Raw genomic sequence first — 17,094 nt, 5'->3', positions numbered from 1 at the left:
GAGAATGATCCCTGGCTGGCGTAGCTCAGTGGATTGAGCAAGGGCTGTGAACCAAAGTGTCGCAGGTTCGATTCCCAACCAGGGTACATGCCTGAGTTGCAGGCTATAACCCCCAGCAACCGCACATTAATGTTTCTCTCTCTCTCCCCCTCTATCTCTCTCTCTCTCCCCCCCCCTCCCTCTCCTCTTTCTCCCTCCCTTCCCTCTTTAAAAATAAATAATAAATAAAATCTAAAAAAAAAAAAGAATGGGGAGAATGGACTCAGCCATGCTGAAGTCAGGTGGTCAGTCTGTGTGGATGCCAAGACCCACCGGGAGATGATGATGCTGGGCCCGGAAGGTGGAGAGGGGTTTGTGGTGAAGGTTCAGGGCCTGCCGTGGTCTTGCTCGGTGGACGAAGTGCAGTGGTTCTCCGACTGCAAAATTCAAAATGGGGCTCAAGGTATTCATTTCATCTACACCAGAGAAGGTAGACCGAGTGGAGAGGCTTTTGTTGAACTCAAATCAGAAGAGAACGTCAAATTGGCCCTGAAAAAAGACACAGAAACTATGGGACACAGATATGTTGAAGTATTCAAGTCAAACAACGTTGAAATGGATTGGGTGTTGAAGCATACTGGTCCAAATAGTCCTGACACGGCCAATGATGGCTTTATGCGGCTTAGAGGACTCCCCTTTGGATGTAGCAAGGAAGAAATTGTTCAGTTCTTCTCAGGGTTGGAAATTGTGCCAAATGGGATATCATTGCCAGTGGACTTCCAGGGGAGGAGTACAGGGGAGGCCTTTGTGCAGTTTGTTTCACAGGAAATAGCTGAAAAGGCTCTAAAGAAATACAAGGAAAGAATAGGGCACAGATATATTGAAACCTTTAAGAGCAGTTGAGCTGAAGTTAGAAGTCACTATGATCCACCACAAAAGCTTATGGCCATGCAGCGGCCAGGTCCCTATGACAGACCTGGGGCTGGCAGAGGGTATAACAGCATTGGCAGAGGAGCTGGCTTTGAAAGGATAAGGCGTGGTGCTTGTGGTGGAGGTTATGGAGGCTATGATGACTACAATGGCTACAATGATGGCTATGGTTCTGGGTCAGATAGATTTGGAAGAGACCTCCATTATTGTTTTTCAGGAATGTCTGACCACAGATACGGGGACGGTGGCTCTACTTTCCAGAGCACTACTGGACACTGTGTACACATGTGGGGATTATCTTACAGAGCTACTGAAAAAGACATTTATAATTTTTTTTCACTGCTCAACCTTGTGAGAGTACATATTGAAATTGATCCTGATGGCAGACCCATGAAGATGCTGTGGCAGCTATGTCAAAAAACAAAGCAAATATGCAACACAGATATGTAGAACTCTTCTTGAATTCTACAGCAGGAGCAAGCGGTGGTGCTTATGATAGCCAAATGATGGGAGGCATGGACTTGTCAAACCAGTCCAGTTATGGTGGCCCAGCCAGCCAGCAGCTGAGCGGTGGTTATGGAGGCGGTTATGGTGGCCAGAGCAGCATGAGCGAATATGACCAAGTTTTACAGGAAAACTCCAGTGATTTTCAATCAAACATTCCATAGGCAGCCAAGGAGCAGTGAACAGCAGCTACTACAGTAACGGAAGCCATGCATCTGTGGGAGTGAATGGAATGGGAGGGATGTCTAGCATGTCCAGTATGAGTGGTGGATGGGGAATGTAATTGATCCTTGTTGCTGACTCTTGGTCAATATTACTTTAATGGGGGAAAAAAACATGAAACAAGTTTAACAGTTTTGCAATACTAGCTTGTGATTTATGCTTTGAGTGGAAATCAGGATTGTTTTAAACTTAAGGTTCAGTATTTTTGAACACAAATATCATCTAGGATGTAACAACTAAGTTGAGTAAACTATAACTGTTAAAGAATTTCTAGCTTTTCTCAAGTTAGTTCTATTGTAGGGTATACTTAAGTAGTAAGTATATTTAGGTTAAAGCAGTTGAATTATGTTAAATGTTGCTCTTACACCACATTACCCTGAACACTGTTTGGAAGCATGTTGGAAAACATGCTTTTTTTGTAAAACTTAATATAGGAGCTGTCTCAACAATTAAAAGTGAAACATTCGGAAAAAAGAAAAGAATGGGAAGAATGGAGATGCCATATGCAAAAACGTTTTAAACCTTTGTAAAATTACAATAGCTGATAATGACTTTAGTATTGCTACTGTTATTCTGAAACTGTTGTATGTATGATGTAAGGTGAGGCAAATAATTGGTGGTGTCATTCAATTGCTATCATTTCTGGGTTTTTGGAGAACCAGGATTCTCAGTACAAATGAATGGAAAGAGAGAGGCAGTACAGAGGAGGCAAAGTAAAAACCCTGTAGACTTGAACTTGAATATTTTATTTTAGAAATTTTGTATATATTTCATATTTATATGTAATATATTTTATTTTACATATAATGTATAGGATCTATCTATTATCTATCTGTGTATCTATGTATTTATCTATCTATCTCATTTTGCCACCTAGCTCTATTTACTAAAAAAGGCCTAGAAACTATGACCAAAGAATGCAGTCAGATTAACGTTGTGTTATAATCATTCCCCACTGGAAAAAAAAAAAAAAAACAGGGCTTTTTGGAGAAATGGCTGATCCCAGGTCTGGGCAGCAAATGTACAAAATGAGCCTGGAACAGGTCATAAGCCAACTTAAAGAGACTCTCACTGGCCAATGATGACAATTTGAGCTTTAATAAGGATAATGATTACAGTAGATTGAAACCCATGTTTAAACACAGGTTTAATATGTTTGTATCCATGAGTTCGTAATGACATTTGAAAAATTAATTGGCTATCATCTGAGGATGACAGGGAACTAATTTATTATCTTAAGAAAACAGGTAAATAAAAGGAAATTAGCATTTATCTTGTCGTTCCTCTATGAACTGTGCCCCTGGGTGCCCAAATAATAGATGAGGGGCAGCATCTCTGCATAAAATTATTTAGGGTGATATATAAAAGCTAAAGTGCATCTATGGTCTAGATATTAAACATTGGGCACCAGTAGTCACTACTACTAAAAAAAGGGTAAAAGGCAGACTTTTCATAACTTCTGATGAAAGAGCACAGTATCACTTACACTGTAAGTGATGCACAGGTGGCAAACACAAGGCCCATGGGCCAGATCTGGCCCTCTACCTTGTTTTATCCAGCCCAGCACCTTGTTTCTACCCGGAGGCAGCACCGAGCTCCTTGCCCCTAGTTAGGGAGTACTTAATCCTTACATTCCTAAAATTATATTCGGCCCTTTGAAGGCAACCACATGATTGATGTGGCCCCTAGTGAAAATGAGTTTGATACCCCTGACCTGCAGTCTTGGCTGAAGGTCAGAACCGGAGGTTGATCAAGCCTCTGTATCTGACTACCAATTTATAAAGATACAGAGACAGAGGAACATGCTGAACTGCACCAGGACAAACCAGAGTGCGCTAAACCCCACCAGGCAACTGAGCAGACAGATTTTAAGGAAAAGAAAGAATTTTTTTCCTTAAAAGAAAGGACAGATCTGTAATTTAAAAGAGAATTAAAAGACAAAGTTTTTAAAAATGAGCAAGACTAAACTACAGTGTGTAGGGATGCAGTTGTCTGATAAAACCATGAAAAGAAAAAAAAAAGGATGTGATGACTATGCCATCAGGACAGTGATCACTTTTGGAGGGAGGATGGGGCTGTGGTTGGGATGGGACAAGCAGACCTTCCGGGTGGCTGGCAAAGTTCCAAATCTTAACCTGTGTAGTTAATATGAGGTAAATACTAAGTTGTTTATGTGTTTTGTATGGTTTTCTATATCTGTGTTTTATTTAACAACAAACAGGTTAAAAACATTCAAATCATTAATATATAACTAGTATTTATAGCCATGGGAATGATGAGGTCACTTGAAAGTGTATAGATAGGGTAGACAGCCCAAAATGGAATCTTGGGGACACCCCAACATTTGAAAGTCTGATAAAAAGGAGAGATTGAGAAGGAACAGCTATTGAGTCAGGAAAACAAAATGGCAGATGTAGAAAAATAGATGAGAGATATCAAGGAAGTTTACAGAAGACAGCATTGCATGGTGGAGTCAGTGATATCACTGGCCAGCACTTTCGAAAGACTAACCAGTGAGGGCTCCCAGATGTGAAAGGGTGACTTCCATCAGTATTGTCTTGGGCGGTGGAAATGAAAGCCCAGTAGCATAGGTTGAGGTGAAATGGAGACAGTGAGTAAAGACAAAATTCCAAGGGTGCTTTGAGTGGAATTACAGGGAAGCAAGGGATGGGTCAAAAACAAAAAAGCTCTTGAAGTACCTTTGTACTGAGCAGGAAGGGAACCCTCCCTATCCTCATGACATGGGCACTTGGCTGAGAAGATGAGCTCCATAGCCTGTTCTGCTGAAGTCTGTTACCCTCCACCCCACAACCGGCCCTGCTCCTTGCCCTGCTCCAGCCACTGCAGGATGCTGAAGAGGTGAGGCAAGCAGGGCCTAAAAGGCAGGAGACTCCACACCTGTGGGCAACAACAGCTACTTGTTGAGAGAGGATGCTGTCAGATCAAAGAGCCATCAACCTTTGGAGAAAAGGATGGAGAGCAGATAGAGAACAGGATTTCTGTTTTCCATCTCCTGCCGCTTTGGCAAAGCAGAGAGAACCAGTTCTCCTGGTCTTGGTCATGTCCTCCCTCCAGAGATCAGCCATGGGTCATTTCTCAAGTCCTTGAGACAGGAAGGTCTGGTCCCTGACACAAAGCAGCTGGTGAGGAGTCAGCTCTGTCTTGTTCACATAGAGGAGCAGGGTGAGCCCTTTGTTCGTTGTAAGATCAAAGCCAAAAAGTCAGAGCAGAGAAGCTTTAACAATGGGTTGGACACCCTCCTCGCAGCAGCCTGGCAACCTAAAAAAAGCGATATAGCCCGTGATCCACACCTGCCTGGGTCCTCCACCCCACATTGGCTTATTGAGGCAACTGACCTCCATGCTGCAGCACTCACCTTGCCCATGGACAGAGGTGTGGCAGGATGGCACAGTGATGGAGAGCCTCACTATCTGGGTATAAGTGGAGTAGCCACCTCACAGAACTACTGTAAGAGTGAAATGGGTTACTGGGCTTCAAGTAGAACTTGCCACACAGGTGGGGCCAATTTTGGCTCATCTAGCCTCTTAGCTCCCCGTAGGCTCTGCTTCACTTGCTCTCTGTCAGGAATTTGACATTTCTGCAGGTCTGAGCCCAAATGCAGAGCTGCAAAGTGGCATAACTGGATTGCTCACTGCCCAGGTGGGCTGTGAGGTGCAAGGGTCCCAGAGAAGATTACGTAGATGGGAAAACTGAGACCCATAGGGGGAGAGCTCCTTTTCTACTGCTTCTAGAGTTTTCTTTCTCTTACCTTTGTGCTCTGAGACAAAATATTTATCTTATACACACACACACGCACGCACACACACACACACGTATATATGAACCAAAATTGCACATTGCTATGTGGGGCATTCTGGAGGATTAAATGGACTAATGGATTATGGATCTCTGTCTATCCTTTCTATCCTCATGGTGTAATACTCAGCATCAGTCATATATATACCATTGTTTTCTAGCACTTGAGCTGAATTTACACTGAACTGTTTAAATCACATGCTTATCATATACCCAGAAATCAGATCTAAACCAAAGGTGATTTTTGCCGCTATAGACAGAATCACTAATAGGATCACACATAGACAAAACCCATTACCTGTGTCATATAGGACTGCACTCCAGCCAACTGACCTCACATGTTCTACAACCTTGTTTGCCAGAAAAGCCCATGTGGTAATCAAAGCCTGTATTTAACAAATGCAGATGGCTAGTTTGCAGGACATTAAGAAATTGCGGTCTGAAGTACATGGACAACTGGCTGAACTTGTGCAGATCCAGCCACATGTCTGGCATCACAGAGGTGTAGCTTATCTTCTCCTCCCTTTTCTGTCAGCCTCAGCGAGTTATATTAAAATGCTTGAGCCTGGCTGTCCTCTAGCCTCTATAACCTGTTACCCCTGAACGTCACAGTGGGTTGTAGTTAGGCCACTGTGAAAGTCATGTGCCATCCATACATCTGCTTTTGGTTTGATGAACATGGGGATCCAGGACCTTCACAGTCAGCCTCTCATGTGGCAGTAGTTCTCAGCCTTTCCTCCACATTGAGGGGGAGAGCCCACAGCTGGAGTGAGGTAGGAACTGGGGCATTGCCCTAGGAATCTGCTGACCCCATATCATCTGCAGTGGCCTGATGGCCCTGTCTCAGATGGAACTCGGAGAGGCATGGTTCAGCATGCACTCCACCCACATTGAGCCCCAGCAAGGAGAGTGAAGATAACTTGCCACAGAAGCAACCCAACAGTGCCCTGTGACCTGGGAAAATATGTTGGGGATCTTCCTGGGATCCTGGCCTCCCTGTATTGTTCCAGCTGTGTCTCAAGTGTTCCCATGAGCTGAGTGACTAGTAAGGGATGAGAACAGTGTCCCCTTCTTTCACCAGTCAGTCCCCTTCCTGCGATGCCTCAGTTACTATATTTGTAAAGCATAGTGAACTCTCACCCTCTCCTTGCCATGCACTTTTCAAGAGGTTGGATTTGGGGCCATCTTCTGTGTCCCCCTCAAATGGTCATGGAGATGGCATCTCCCTTTGGTTTTATATGAACCCAAAGGTTGAGACTGAACTGAATTGAATACCAATGGAAAAACTAATTCTCCCATGAAATGACTACAGAAGCACTTTGCAGTGACAGAGTCTTATAAACACTTCCTAGGAAAACCTACATGATTTTCAGAGGGAGAGGTTCCTGTCACCCCCAGCCCCATATTTCTGTGTATTCCAGCTGGGCCTAGCCACCTGAGGGAGACAGATCCTCTGAGAGCAGTGGCTGTGTGTAATGTGGGGGCCCAGGTACTTGGCTCCAGGCCCCACTGCTGCATTCTCCTCCTCTTTGGAACAGCTAGCCTGAGATTTACCAGATGCCAGGTGTCATTCTCTGCATCTGCATCACGTGCTATTCAGATCATCCCCTATTACAGCTGAGGAATTAGGAGACACAGAGAAGTTAAGAATCTGACCCCAGGCTTCACAGGTAAAAGGAGGCAGAATGTGTGGTATACTCTTAACCATTGTGAAATCCTGCCTTTCCACAAAAAACAAACATGCAGACTTCCCTCCTCGGGCAGTTTTCTGTCCATGTGAATGCTACAGAGGGGAGCTTAACCATTCAGGTCAGATATAAAGTGCCTCTTTTCTCATGGATATCAGTGTGCATGCGTGTGCCCATGCATGCACATGTATAGACACACAAACTCCAGTAGGTGGTCATTACCTCACTCTTCAGTCATTCATTCAAACCACCAGAACCCATAGAGCCTTCCGGAGAGTGCGGTGGATGCTGAGCCTTGAGAGAGGAGTAAGATGCAGTCCCTGCACTGGGGGGATCTCAGGCAAGAGGTAAGTGTACCATGGCCCTAGAATAGGTGCAACCTCAGAGGTGTGTGTGAACTTCCAGGGCACACAGAGGGGTGAGTCTGGTCTGGGAACCTGGAGATGGGTTTCATCTCAGGAACTGAGTGAAGTTAAGATAAAATGGGATCTTGAAGTTAGCATAAAGAAAGCCTGGGCTCAAATCCTAGATCTGCTGATTACGGGCGGGGGTCTGGGGTAGGATGGGTGGGCAGGGCTTATTCTGAAGATGATGAGCCAAAGAACCCACTGCAAGGTTCAGCACAGACAAAGTCTCATAAATTTTTTTGATTTTTTCAATCAACTAGCTCTGTGACCTTGAACAAGTCAGTCAACCTCCTTGAGCGGCGTTGTCCCACTTCAAAAATGGGAGCAATTGTATCTGTCTTGACTACCTTTAAAGACTGGCAAGCACAAAGCAATTAACCTCAGATGAAGGGCCTTTTGAATGTGTACTTGGGTCTTCACTGTACTGATTGGTACAGCAAGGCCAGCATAGGGGTTGAGCAGAGGGGAGCTGGTGAAACCAGAAAAGACACCGGCATTCAGGCTGCCTGTCACTACCAAACCCAATAGGCAATGACAGCAATTAAATCTTTATGGGCGCTTTATTCAGATAGCCGGTGATCCGAGAAGATGGCGAATTCATACCCTAACAGATCATCTTCTCTTCTCTTCTTTTTCTAGGCCAGACTTTTTATAATGGAATAAATAAGGTGCCATGAGGGCTTTGAGATTCAGGGAGGATTAGGTGAAAGAAACTGCAACATTCCTGTCCTGGGCAGTTAGCTGTTCCCAGGGCGGGTGATGGTCTGTCTTTCCCTGGAACACAAAGGCCAGGTACCTCCACTTGTGCCAAGGTGGTAACCTTTAGCAGTGCTCCAAGAGGTCAGCTGTTTTCCCAGGAGCCAGGATGGGCCTTATCTGTAGTTTCTTAAACAAAAGCTTTAACATAAACATTACTTGCTTAGCTTATAACTTTACCAAACAAAAGGGGGGGCCAAGGGCAATATACTATTACCGAAAGGAATCCCCCAGGTTCATTATGTCCGCCACCAGAGGAAAGGCATCTCACAATGCCAGAGATTCATGAAAAGGAAAGGAAATGTTTCTTTAATGCTATACAGACTTAAAGTAGTGACCTACTGTCTTCATAAAAATCCCAAAGTCCCTTAAAACACCCACAAACACACAGTCCTTCCTTCCTTCCCCCTTTGCCCAGTCTGGGGTACCATATCTAAGGGAAAGAAATAGAAGTGTGTACCTCAGGCAGCCCCCAGTTCTTCCCGGTAATCCGTCTCAGCTAGTAGGCCTCCCTCGGTTCCTGGCACCATCAGCTGTGTCGCTGGGATCTCTGCTAAAGCCAGGTGGTGGTTCCCCCTTCTAAAGCTGCGGGGGTCCCCACTCTGGCAAAGCCACGAGGTTCTCTCACATGTCCACAGCTGAATAGTCCTCTCGGCACAATGGCCATGGGAGTCTCCACTCAGCCAAAACTGCATGGTTCTCTCCTCTCTATTGCCACAGCCGCGTGGTCCTCTCTGTACAATGGCCATGGGAGTCTCCACTTTGGCGAAGTCGAGTGGTTCCCCCCTCAATGGCTGCCATGTATGGGTTTAAATCCCCACACCAATCTTCCTCTGCAGCCCCATTTTCCAACTCCTCCCATAATCAACCACACTTGCTAGCACTCCCATATCCTTCAAGCTAGACTGAGCTGCCATTGTGGGTCTGGGCAGGCGTGGCCCCATGTCATGGAGCCAATCTGCTCCAAGCTTCCATGCAGGCGCTGTAACTTGGGGGACCTGACCCCCTAGTTACCTCTTGGTGGGGAAGTTACTTCCATTCCCCTGGCTCAGATTGTGGCCACAGCTATTTAATGTATCTATGCAACCAGTTAAAGGTTATAGATATGTTAAATGACCACGCCAGAGGTTAGCCACAAAGCTGTTGCTATGCTAAACAGCTCTCAAAGGCCCTGCTCCATATGTCCCTTGCCCCAATGCACACCTGTAGGGGGGGAGGTGAGGACATCCTAATATTTCTTGAACATCTTGAGTTCTGGACCCCATTTCAAATCCCTATTTGGGGCTCCCCTCTTGGCTGCACCCTGTTACATAACTTTTTACCTTAAATTAAAAATTTTCAACTCTTGATTCCCCTATTACTGGGATCTCCAGTAGGGATATGAAGTGACAGAATTGAGTATCTTTAAGACACTTGGTGAAAAAACTAATTATCCCATGAAATGACCATAAAAGCACTTTGCAGTGGCAGAGCCTTATAAACACTTCCTAGGAAAACCTACATGATTTCCAGAGGGAGAGGGACGGAGTGTCTATGAGGCCATTTGTAGTGTATGTTAAAGCCCATCTTCACCAGACCCCGTGGAGACGTGAGAATGAGTGTCCAGGCATCCTGCTTCATTCCCCCCATGGGCCTGGATGCTGGATGCAGCAGGACCAGGGCAGTGCTACCCCCCCAACTCACGTTCAATTGTGCAGCTTTTTGTTGTTTGTACATTTTACTTTGGGATTTTAATTAGTACTAAATAGGAAAAGAAAATGCTGAGTCTTCTCTGGCTGGTGGCAGAGAGAATGGGCTGCAAACAAGTATGGGAATGATGTCAGTGACCAGAGGAGGAGGGTGAAGAGCCCTTTCTCTGGTGAAGAGGAGATGCAGAGGGAGCAGGGGCAGGATAGGCGGAGGCAGCGGGCAGTGCACAGCAGAAGGGATGGATCTCTGAGATTCCTGAGGAGATTCAGATGGAAGTTGGTACTCAAAGAAGCAGCAGTTCTAAGTAGAGTATAATGGAATCCATTTTCTTGCCCTCTCCTGCAGAGACTCTTTGGAAGTGTAGGGAAAATGTCACTTTGCAAAAATAACTGTTATTTATATAAGAGAGCAGCATTGGATAGCTCAAAATGTGAGGTTTCAAAGCAATAACTGGACCCTCAGAATCATCATTCTCTATGTAAAAGGCAATTTCTGGACTAGGAAATTGATTGAAAAACTGGCCCAGTCCTACCACAGTGGTACATAAATTTGCGTTCTAGTTTTATCACTTGATTTCACTCTAAATCTGATGGGACTTGAGACTGAAGGGGATTGAGTGGGGGTGTAAGTGGGAATGAGCTTTCTCAGAGCATCTGTGTTGATGGCCTTGGAGGAGAAGTCCTGGGCGTCCCTCCTCACCACCACAGGGGGAGCATCATAGGCAGAGGCACAGTTCCTGCTCTGGGAATGCCACTCCCAGGTCCTGTAATACTCTCTTCCACCTGCCAGATTAACCACCATGGCTGGTTTCCATACACTTGCAGGAGTATTTGTGGAGAGTAATTCCTTGGAGTGAAAGATTTAGGTCAGAGGGCATGAACTTTTTACATTAGAATCAGCTGAGCATTACTGACCTTGAAAATTGAGATCTGACAACTTCTGCTTTATAGGTCAAATGGATTCTCATGATGTCACACTAGTGGGCAAAATTATGAAAGATCTTTCTAGAAATTGGTGCTTTTGCTTATTTAGGACCCAGGACAAATGTTGAGAAGGAGACAGAGCTGGTTTTGGAATATGGGACATTGAGCCTGACCCCCACTGATGATGTCATGGGTGGAAACGGGGATGGATTCAAAAGGGTAATGATAGCCCTCTTTCCTACCTCAGCTGTTGATAACAACAGTTACCACTGGGTGCTGACAATGAGTGAGGCACTGGAGACTTGTTGCCCCAAACCAGTTCTGGGTCCCAGCTGGGCCACTAATGACGTCAGGACTGAGGTGTGTAGTTTTTAACCTCTTTCTCGGTGGCACAGGGACCATCACACACACCTCATGGGGTTATTGTAAAAAGTCAATGCTATAATTTTTACATATTGTTTTGTAAAGTAGAAACGGCTACTCAAGTGACAGTGTCATTATTAATAATGAATCTGAGGCTTATTTAAGCTGACTAAAATGTCCCCCTCTCCTCCCAGTCTTCCCCCCAGTGCTCAGAGTCCTAGGACCTAAAGAATAGATGTGTGTTTTTTCTCTTTGCTCTCTGACCTCCCTAAGCCAGAATTTCCACTTCTGAAACCTTGAAGGACACATCATTGAATGAAAGGCTCAAAGTTTTGGTGATCAGGAGCATCCTTCACCAGAGAGCATCCATCTAGTTTGCTACACCTTAGCAGTGTAGCTTTGCTAGTGTTTAGATAGAGTGTGGGACAGACAGGTAAGTAGGTAGGACAGATAGGTACATAGGTAGGTAGGACAGGCAGACAGGTGGGTAGACAAGAGGATGATTAGGTGGGAGGGGGAGGTAGGTAGGTAGATACATAGGTCATGGGAGTGAGATGAGAAGAGCAAGTGTTCCTTTCCTGAAACCCCTCTCCTGTCCCACCCAGGAGGGGAGGGGCTCTAGGCCTTCAGAGATGAAGGACAGCATGTGGGCCACTGGCATCGCAAACAACCTTAGGAGCCAAGGAACTGTCCCAGATAGCGGATGGTGAGGAGCTTGCACTTACTCCAAAGGTGGAAAAAAAGCTTCCATTTTTATTCAGCCACACTCTGGAAAAATCAAGAAATATTCAGGAGTGGCAAGCACCAGACAAATAGGTCTCTGTGACATCAGGAATCTCAGATTCTTTAGAAGAGAGGAGGGCAGAACACAGGTTTTCTTACCTTCTCTTAGCACATTACACAAATAGAATTTCAAACTTACTCGAATTAATGAAGTCATTATGTATGAAGGCAGGTTTGGAGGAGGGGGCAGTTCCACAGAATGGTTAAGACTGTGGACTTGGAATCCCTCTCCACACCTGGTAAACACTGCAGCCTTATGTAAATCACTTAGCCTTTCTGAGACAGGGCCGCCCCATTTCGAAAGCAGAGATAATAATACCTCCCCCACAGGCATGCTGTGAGCATTATATGAGGTACAAAGTCTGGAACATAGTAATCTCAATGCATGGTAGCTCTGTGATGTATAGTCCCCTGAAGTAACAGCTGTGTATGCTACTACCCAACCCTGACAACTAATTAAGGTCCACAAACTGAGGCCTTTCCCAGTATCAGCAGATACTGTCTTGATGTATTGACAACCCCTAAAGAGTACCATGATCATTAGTTACATAAACTGGCAATTAGCAGGCAAGTGGCAGGCTCTTCCTCAGCACATCCTCTTAATCTGCTGGTTGTTAGTCATGTTAGTTGGAAAATGTCCTACCAGGCACTGGGCCACTTCATTTCTGAGCCAGATCTGTGTATGCCCAGCCTGTCTGGGCTCAGAGCAGCCTCCTTCCCTCCAAGGGTTTGTGAGAAACCAGGTCAATGTTAGGGATGAGAAGGATGGTAGGAAAGAAGCCAGAAAGTTATGAGAAAGTCCCAACCCCATAAACAATTACCCTAGATGTAAAGTCAGGAGTGTTAAGATGGTTCGAGGCCCATAGGAATCCTAGACAAATGGCTAAGGCTTTAGAAATTGCTTCAGGAGGACATATTTTGAACAACATTTGTGGGGGAGTGAGGGGACAGAAAGGGGAGTACAAGCTGCCAGGATTTCTGTTCTAGACGCCTTTTGCGGTCATTTTGGTCAGTGATTTATTTTAAGCACAGTCCAGTATTACTGTTAATATTTTTAGTATTGTGGTTAATATTGTGAACATTACTGTTAGATAATTTAGTCAGAATTTTGTCACAGTTTCTAGAAGTGGCATAGGGCCTGGCACAAAATTTGTGCACAAGCATACACATTCCAGTGTGCTTGCCAAACCAGGCACCGGGTGAGGGTCAGGTTGTGTGGAGGTAAATCCTTAACATGATGAGCACACTTGACTGTAACTGAGCCCACAATTCAGTGTCTAAATGGTTTAATTAAACCTGTTACTGCGACCTTGAGCCAGGTGCATCTGTGTATTAATGTAGCTAATTCAATATCCTCTCTAAGAAGTACAGCCTTCAGCTTCTCCATTCGCCACCAAACCATGGTGAGGGCATTCGTGTCTATCTCCTGAGAAGCCACCTGGCAGTACAGCTCCTCCTCTCTTCATCACCCCCTGAAGCAGTTAACTGCTGCATCCATGGGAAATCTTCACCTGCCTCCCCTTCCTCTATCCTTCTTCCACCCCCTGCTTAGCAATTTTAATTTGCATGGAATAAGTGATTCTGTCTTCTCTTTGCACCTCATTGTCTCTTTGCTTTTATTTATCACTTTTAAACCTCTCTTTAATATAAACAGGTCCTAGTGTTTGCAAGGAGAAGGGAGAGCTGGGTGACCACATTGGCTCCTGTGTGGCAGGCAGATGCGGGGCTCCTCTGGCACTGGAATCCAGTTCCCATTTCCCCCATTAATCTCGCACTGTGACTGCGTTGCTGTGACCACAGTGTCTAGAAAGCAGTTGGCACATAGGAGATTTGTCACCTCTTCTACAAGAAGAATGAAATACTCTGTCTTTCCCTGGCTCTGGTGTTTGCATCTGATGGTGAATGCCCTTCCCTGCACCTCACTCCTACTCATCATTTGCCGTAGGACTGCACACCTATTTCCTTGGTAAAGCCCTCCCTTGGTCATCATTAGAAATGACCTGCTCCCAAAGTCTCATCTTATCAAAGAGGAAGCTGACCCCTGGAAAGTCACCTTTCCAGGTTTGCCCAGCAGCATACTCAGGGCTAGAATTCAAGTCTTAGGACAACTCTGGAGTTCCCAGCTTCTCTCCTGAGCATTTTTCATTTGTTTTCTATTTTGCCATTTTCTTCCTACTATTTAATGAGCTGTCAGTGGATTGGTATCATGAGTTATTGTTCTTCGATGTCCCCATAATGGATGGTAAGTGTCCACTTCCCAGTATCGACCTTCCCATTAATATTTGTCTATGCTCATGATGATAGTATAGATGTCTTGAATCTGAGAATTTCCGTATCTCACAGATATCCTCTACTCTAGCTCTTGGCATATAAATGATAATCTTTTTATTGAAATCACTGGATAGTGAGGCACTCCGGGTTCTTTAGGAGCAGGAGAATTAGGGAAAGCTGTATCCTTTCATCTGCCTAGGATCATTATAGAAATCTGCCTTTCTTCCAAGTATTTCTTACAAAATATCCTTACCTTTGCCATGAAAACGTTAATGTCCTTTAACCAGATTCTGAGCAGTGCATATCATCGGCTGTACATTGTGATGGGGAACTGAGACCAAAAGAGCTTGTGAACCTCTTAGTCAAATGATCTTGTACATGCATCCAGCACCTGGACTGGAAACACAGTGGGTTTCTGCTTCTAATTCACTTCCCTTGGCTCTGTGGCTATTTTCATGTTGTTTAACCTACCATCTTCTCCCTTATCTAGTGACCCCTGAGGAGTAGAAATTGGCCCTAGCATGATGTGGGAATATTGAAGCAGAAAGGAGAGATTTTTTTAAAGATTATTTATTTATTTATTTTTAGAGAGGGGGAAGGGAGGAAGAAAGAGAGGGAGAGAGAAACACCAATGTATGGTTGCCTCTCGTGCGCCCCCCCACCGGGGTACCTGGCCAGCAACCCAAGCATGTGCCCTGACTGGGAATCGAACTGGCAAACTTTTGGTTCCCAAGCTGACACTCAATCCACTGAGCCACACCAGCCAGGGCAGAAAGGAGAGATCTTGATGGGTTGGGATTTTTTAGACAGAGTCAGACCTGTACTTGGCCCCCTAATACTTTTATGCCCCAAGGTAGTTCTGCCAACACTTCCCCACTCCCCAGACATCATCATCACAGGCTTCTGCTGGTCTGAGGTACCTGGGGAGACACAGGGTACTCTATAATCCCTCAGTGCCTTCACTCTGGACACTGATAGCTGTGGTGCTAGGCTAGAAAGAAAACCCCTCTTCTTTCTGCTGCTATGGGCATGACTGGGGCGAGGGGAGGAATATGGGGCCAGCTGTTTGCCTAGCTCACACGGTGACAAAGAGCTACAGAGAAACAAATAGTCCTGCTATTGTCTCAGTGTCACCCACATTTGTGGAAACCACACTATTCCTTGTGTCAGAGCAATACCCAGGGCTTTCCAAGTGGGCTGGGAGGGTGCAAACAGCAGAAGAACTCCCCCAGAAGAAGCCAGACCCAAAAGGCATGGGTTTGCCTACCTGAGAATCCAGGGCTTAGCCTAGCACAGTCAGCACATGCCTAGAAAGGAGGGGAAGTTCCCCACCACTTGGCAGAAAGGTGCGCTCCGTAAGGCAGCCTTTCCATGACTTCATGGAAGGGCTGATGGGCTCCAATGAGGTGACAAAAGTTTCGGATTCATTTTAAAATGGACTTGTATTCATTTTTTGCTGACAGATGAAAAACAAAAATTAATTTGGCAGTGAGTCCCAAGTTCAGGGTTGTTGTACTGTGTGTGTAAGAACCATTTGTTAATGTGCTTTCTGGTTGAAGCTGTGGGAGGGAAGGGAGGATATAGCATCTGGCAGAGCAGCAAGCACCCCATGGATCCTGGAGTCCTGGCATGATCTCATTTGACAGGTGGGGACACTGAGGCAGCGATGGGAAGTGGTTTGCTGGAGTGGACAGGGCTACTTTATAGCAGAGTTGAGACCAGGACTGATACCGTTATGTGAAAAAGGGGGGACAGGCTACTGAGCACAAGAACAGCACCTCTGCATCACCGAAGTGGTTTTTGTACCCTGTAGTCATGAAAAACATGTTTATTGACTTAAAAAAATTGTTGAGACATGTGGTCTTTCTAAAAAAGAACATAATGATTGATTTTAGAGAGAGAAGCATTGCTTGTGCCACTCATTATCCATTCATTGGTTGATTCTTGTATGTGCCCTGACTGGGGATCGAATCCACAACCTTGGTGTATCCAGATGACATTCTAACAAATTGAGCTACCTAGCAAGGGTCTAAGGCATGTGGTATTGGTACACCTTGACTTTTCCCTAATTGTGAAAAAGGACCTTTGGATTGGAAATCTCTCTTTTTATTATTCTTATACCCCTCCTCTAGAGTATAAGCTCCTCAAAGTGAGTAGTCTGTATGCCCTTTTATTAAAATAACATAATGATAACCTATTGGTTAGCTTTTCTATACTGAGTGATTTAGATAAATTGTTCCATATAATTTCACCAAGTCAGGAAGTAGGCATTATGATCCTCATCACAGTTGAGAGAATGGAAACTTAGAGAAATTAAGCGGCTTGTTCAGTCGTGCTGCTCGTTAATGGTTGTTTCAGGATTTGAACCCAGATCTGTAGTACTCGAAAGAAATACATGTGCAGTCAGGGCTTCAGCAATATGGGGGTTATGTGGAGAGGGGTCCTTGCACTATACCTGCATCCTCTTTGACCTATGTGCTGAGGAGGCAGTGCAGGAAGAGCCCTGTGTGACAACAGAAAGAGAACAGACCCTCACCACCCAGACTTGCTCATGACCCAGCTCCCCATGGCAAGTTCAGGACTCATGCCTGGCAGGAGATAGCAGAGCCCTGCCAGGGGCTGCCGGCAGAAAGTGTGTGCTAAGGAGGCTGCTGAACAGAGGGCAAAGGACCAGGCAGAGGTGCTGCAATGCTCATGTTGCCAGTGGAGATGGTATTTTATGGAGTCACAAGGAAAGCACTTGAGGACACCCATACATGGGAG

At 45.2% G+C, this 17,094-nt stretch overlaps 2 protein-coding genes across 2 annotated transcripts in view; both read left to right on the top strand.

Annotated features, from left to right (window-relative positions):
- Positions 1-17,094, top strand: part of GRIK4 (glutamate ionotropic receptor kainate type subunit 4) — a 314,292-nt gene that overhangs the window by 94,018 nt on the left and 203,180 nt on the right. The window lies entirely within an intron of this gene.
- Positions 268-1,739, top strand: LOC114509338 (heterogeneous nuclear ribonucleoprotein H-like). The gene is given in 3 exon segments (XM_028527681.2): positions 268-1,291; positions 1,294-1,526; positions 1,577-1,739. Coding segments are annotated over 3 exon segments (1,326 nt in total). The 5' UTR covers positions 268-318; the 3' UTR covers positions 1,697-1,739.

The sequence above is a fragment of the Phyllostomus discolor genome, chromosome 13, assembly GCF_004126475.2.
Source record: "Phyllostomus discolor isolate MPI-MPIP mPhyDis1 chromosome 13, mPhyDis1.pri.v3, whole genome shotgun sequence".
NCBI classification, from domain to species: Eukaryota; Metazoa; Chordata; class Mammalia; order Chiroptera; family Phyllostomidae; genus Phyllostomus; species Phyllostomus discolor.
The sequence above is the reverse complement of the archived record's forward strand: the minus strand, read 5'-3'. Positions and strand labels throughout refer to the sequence as shown.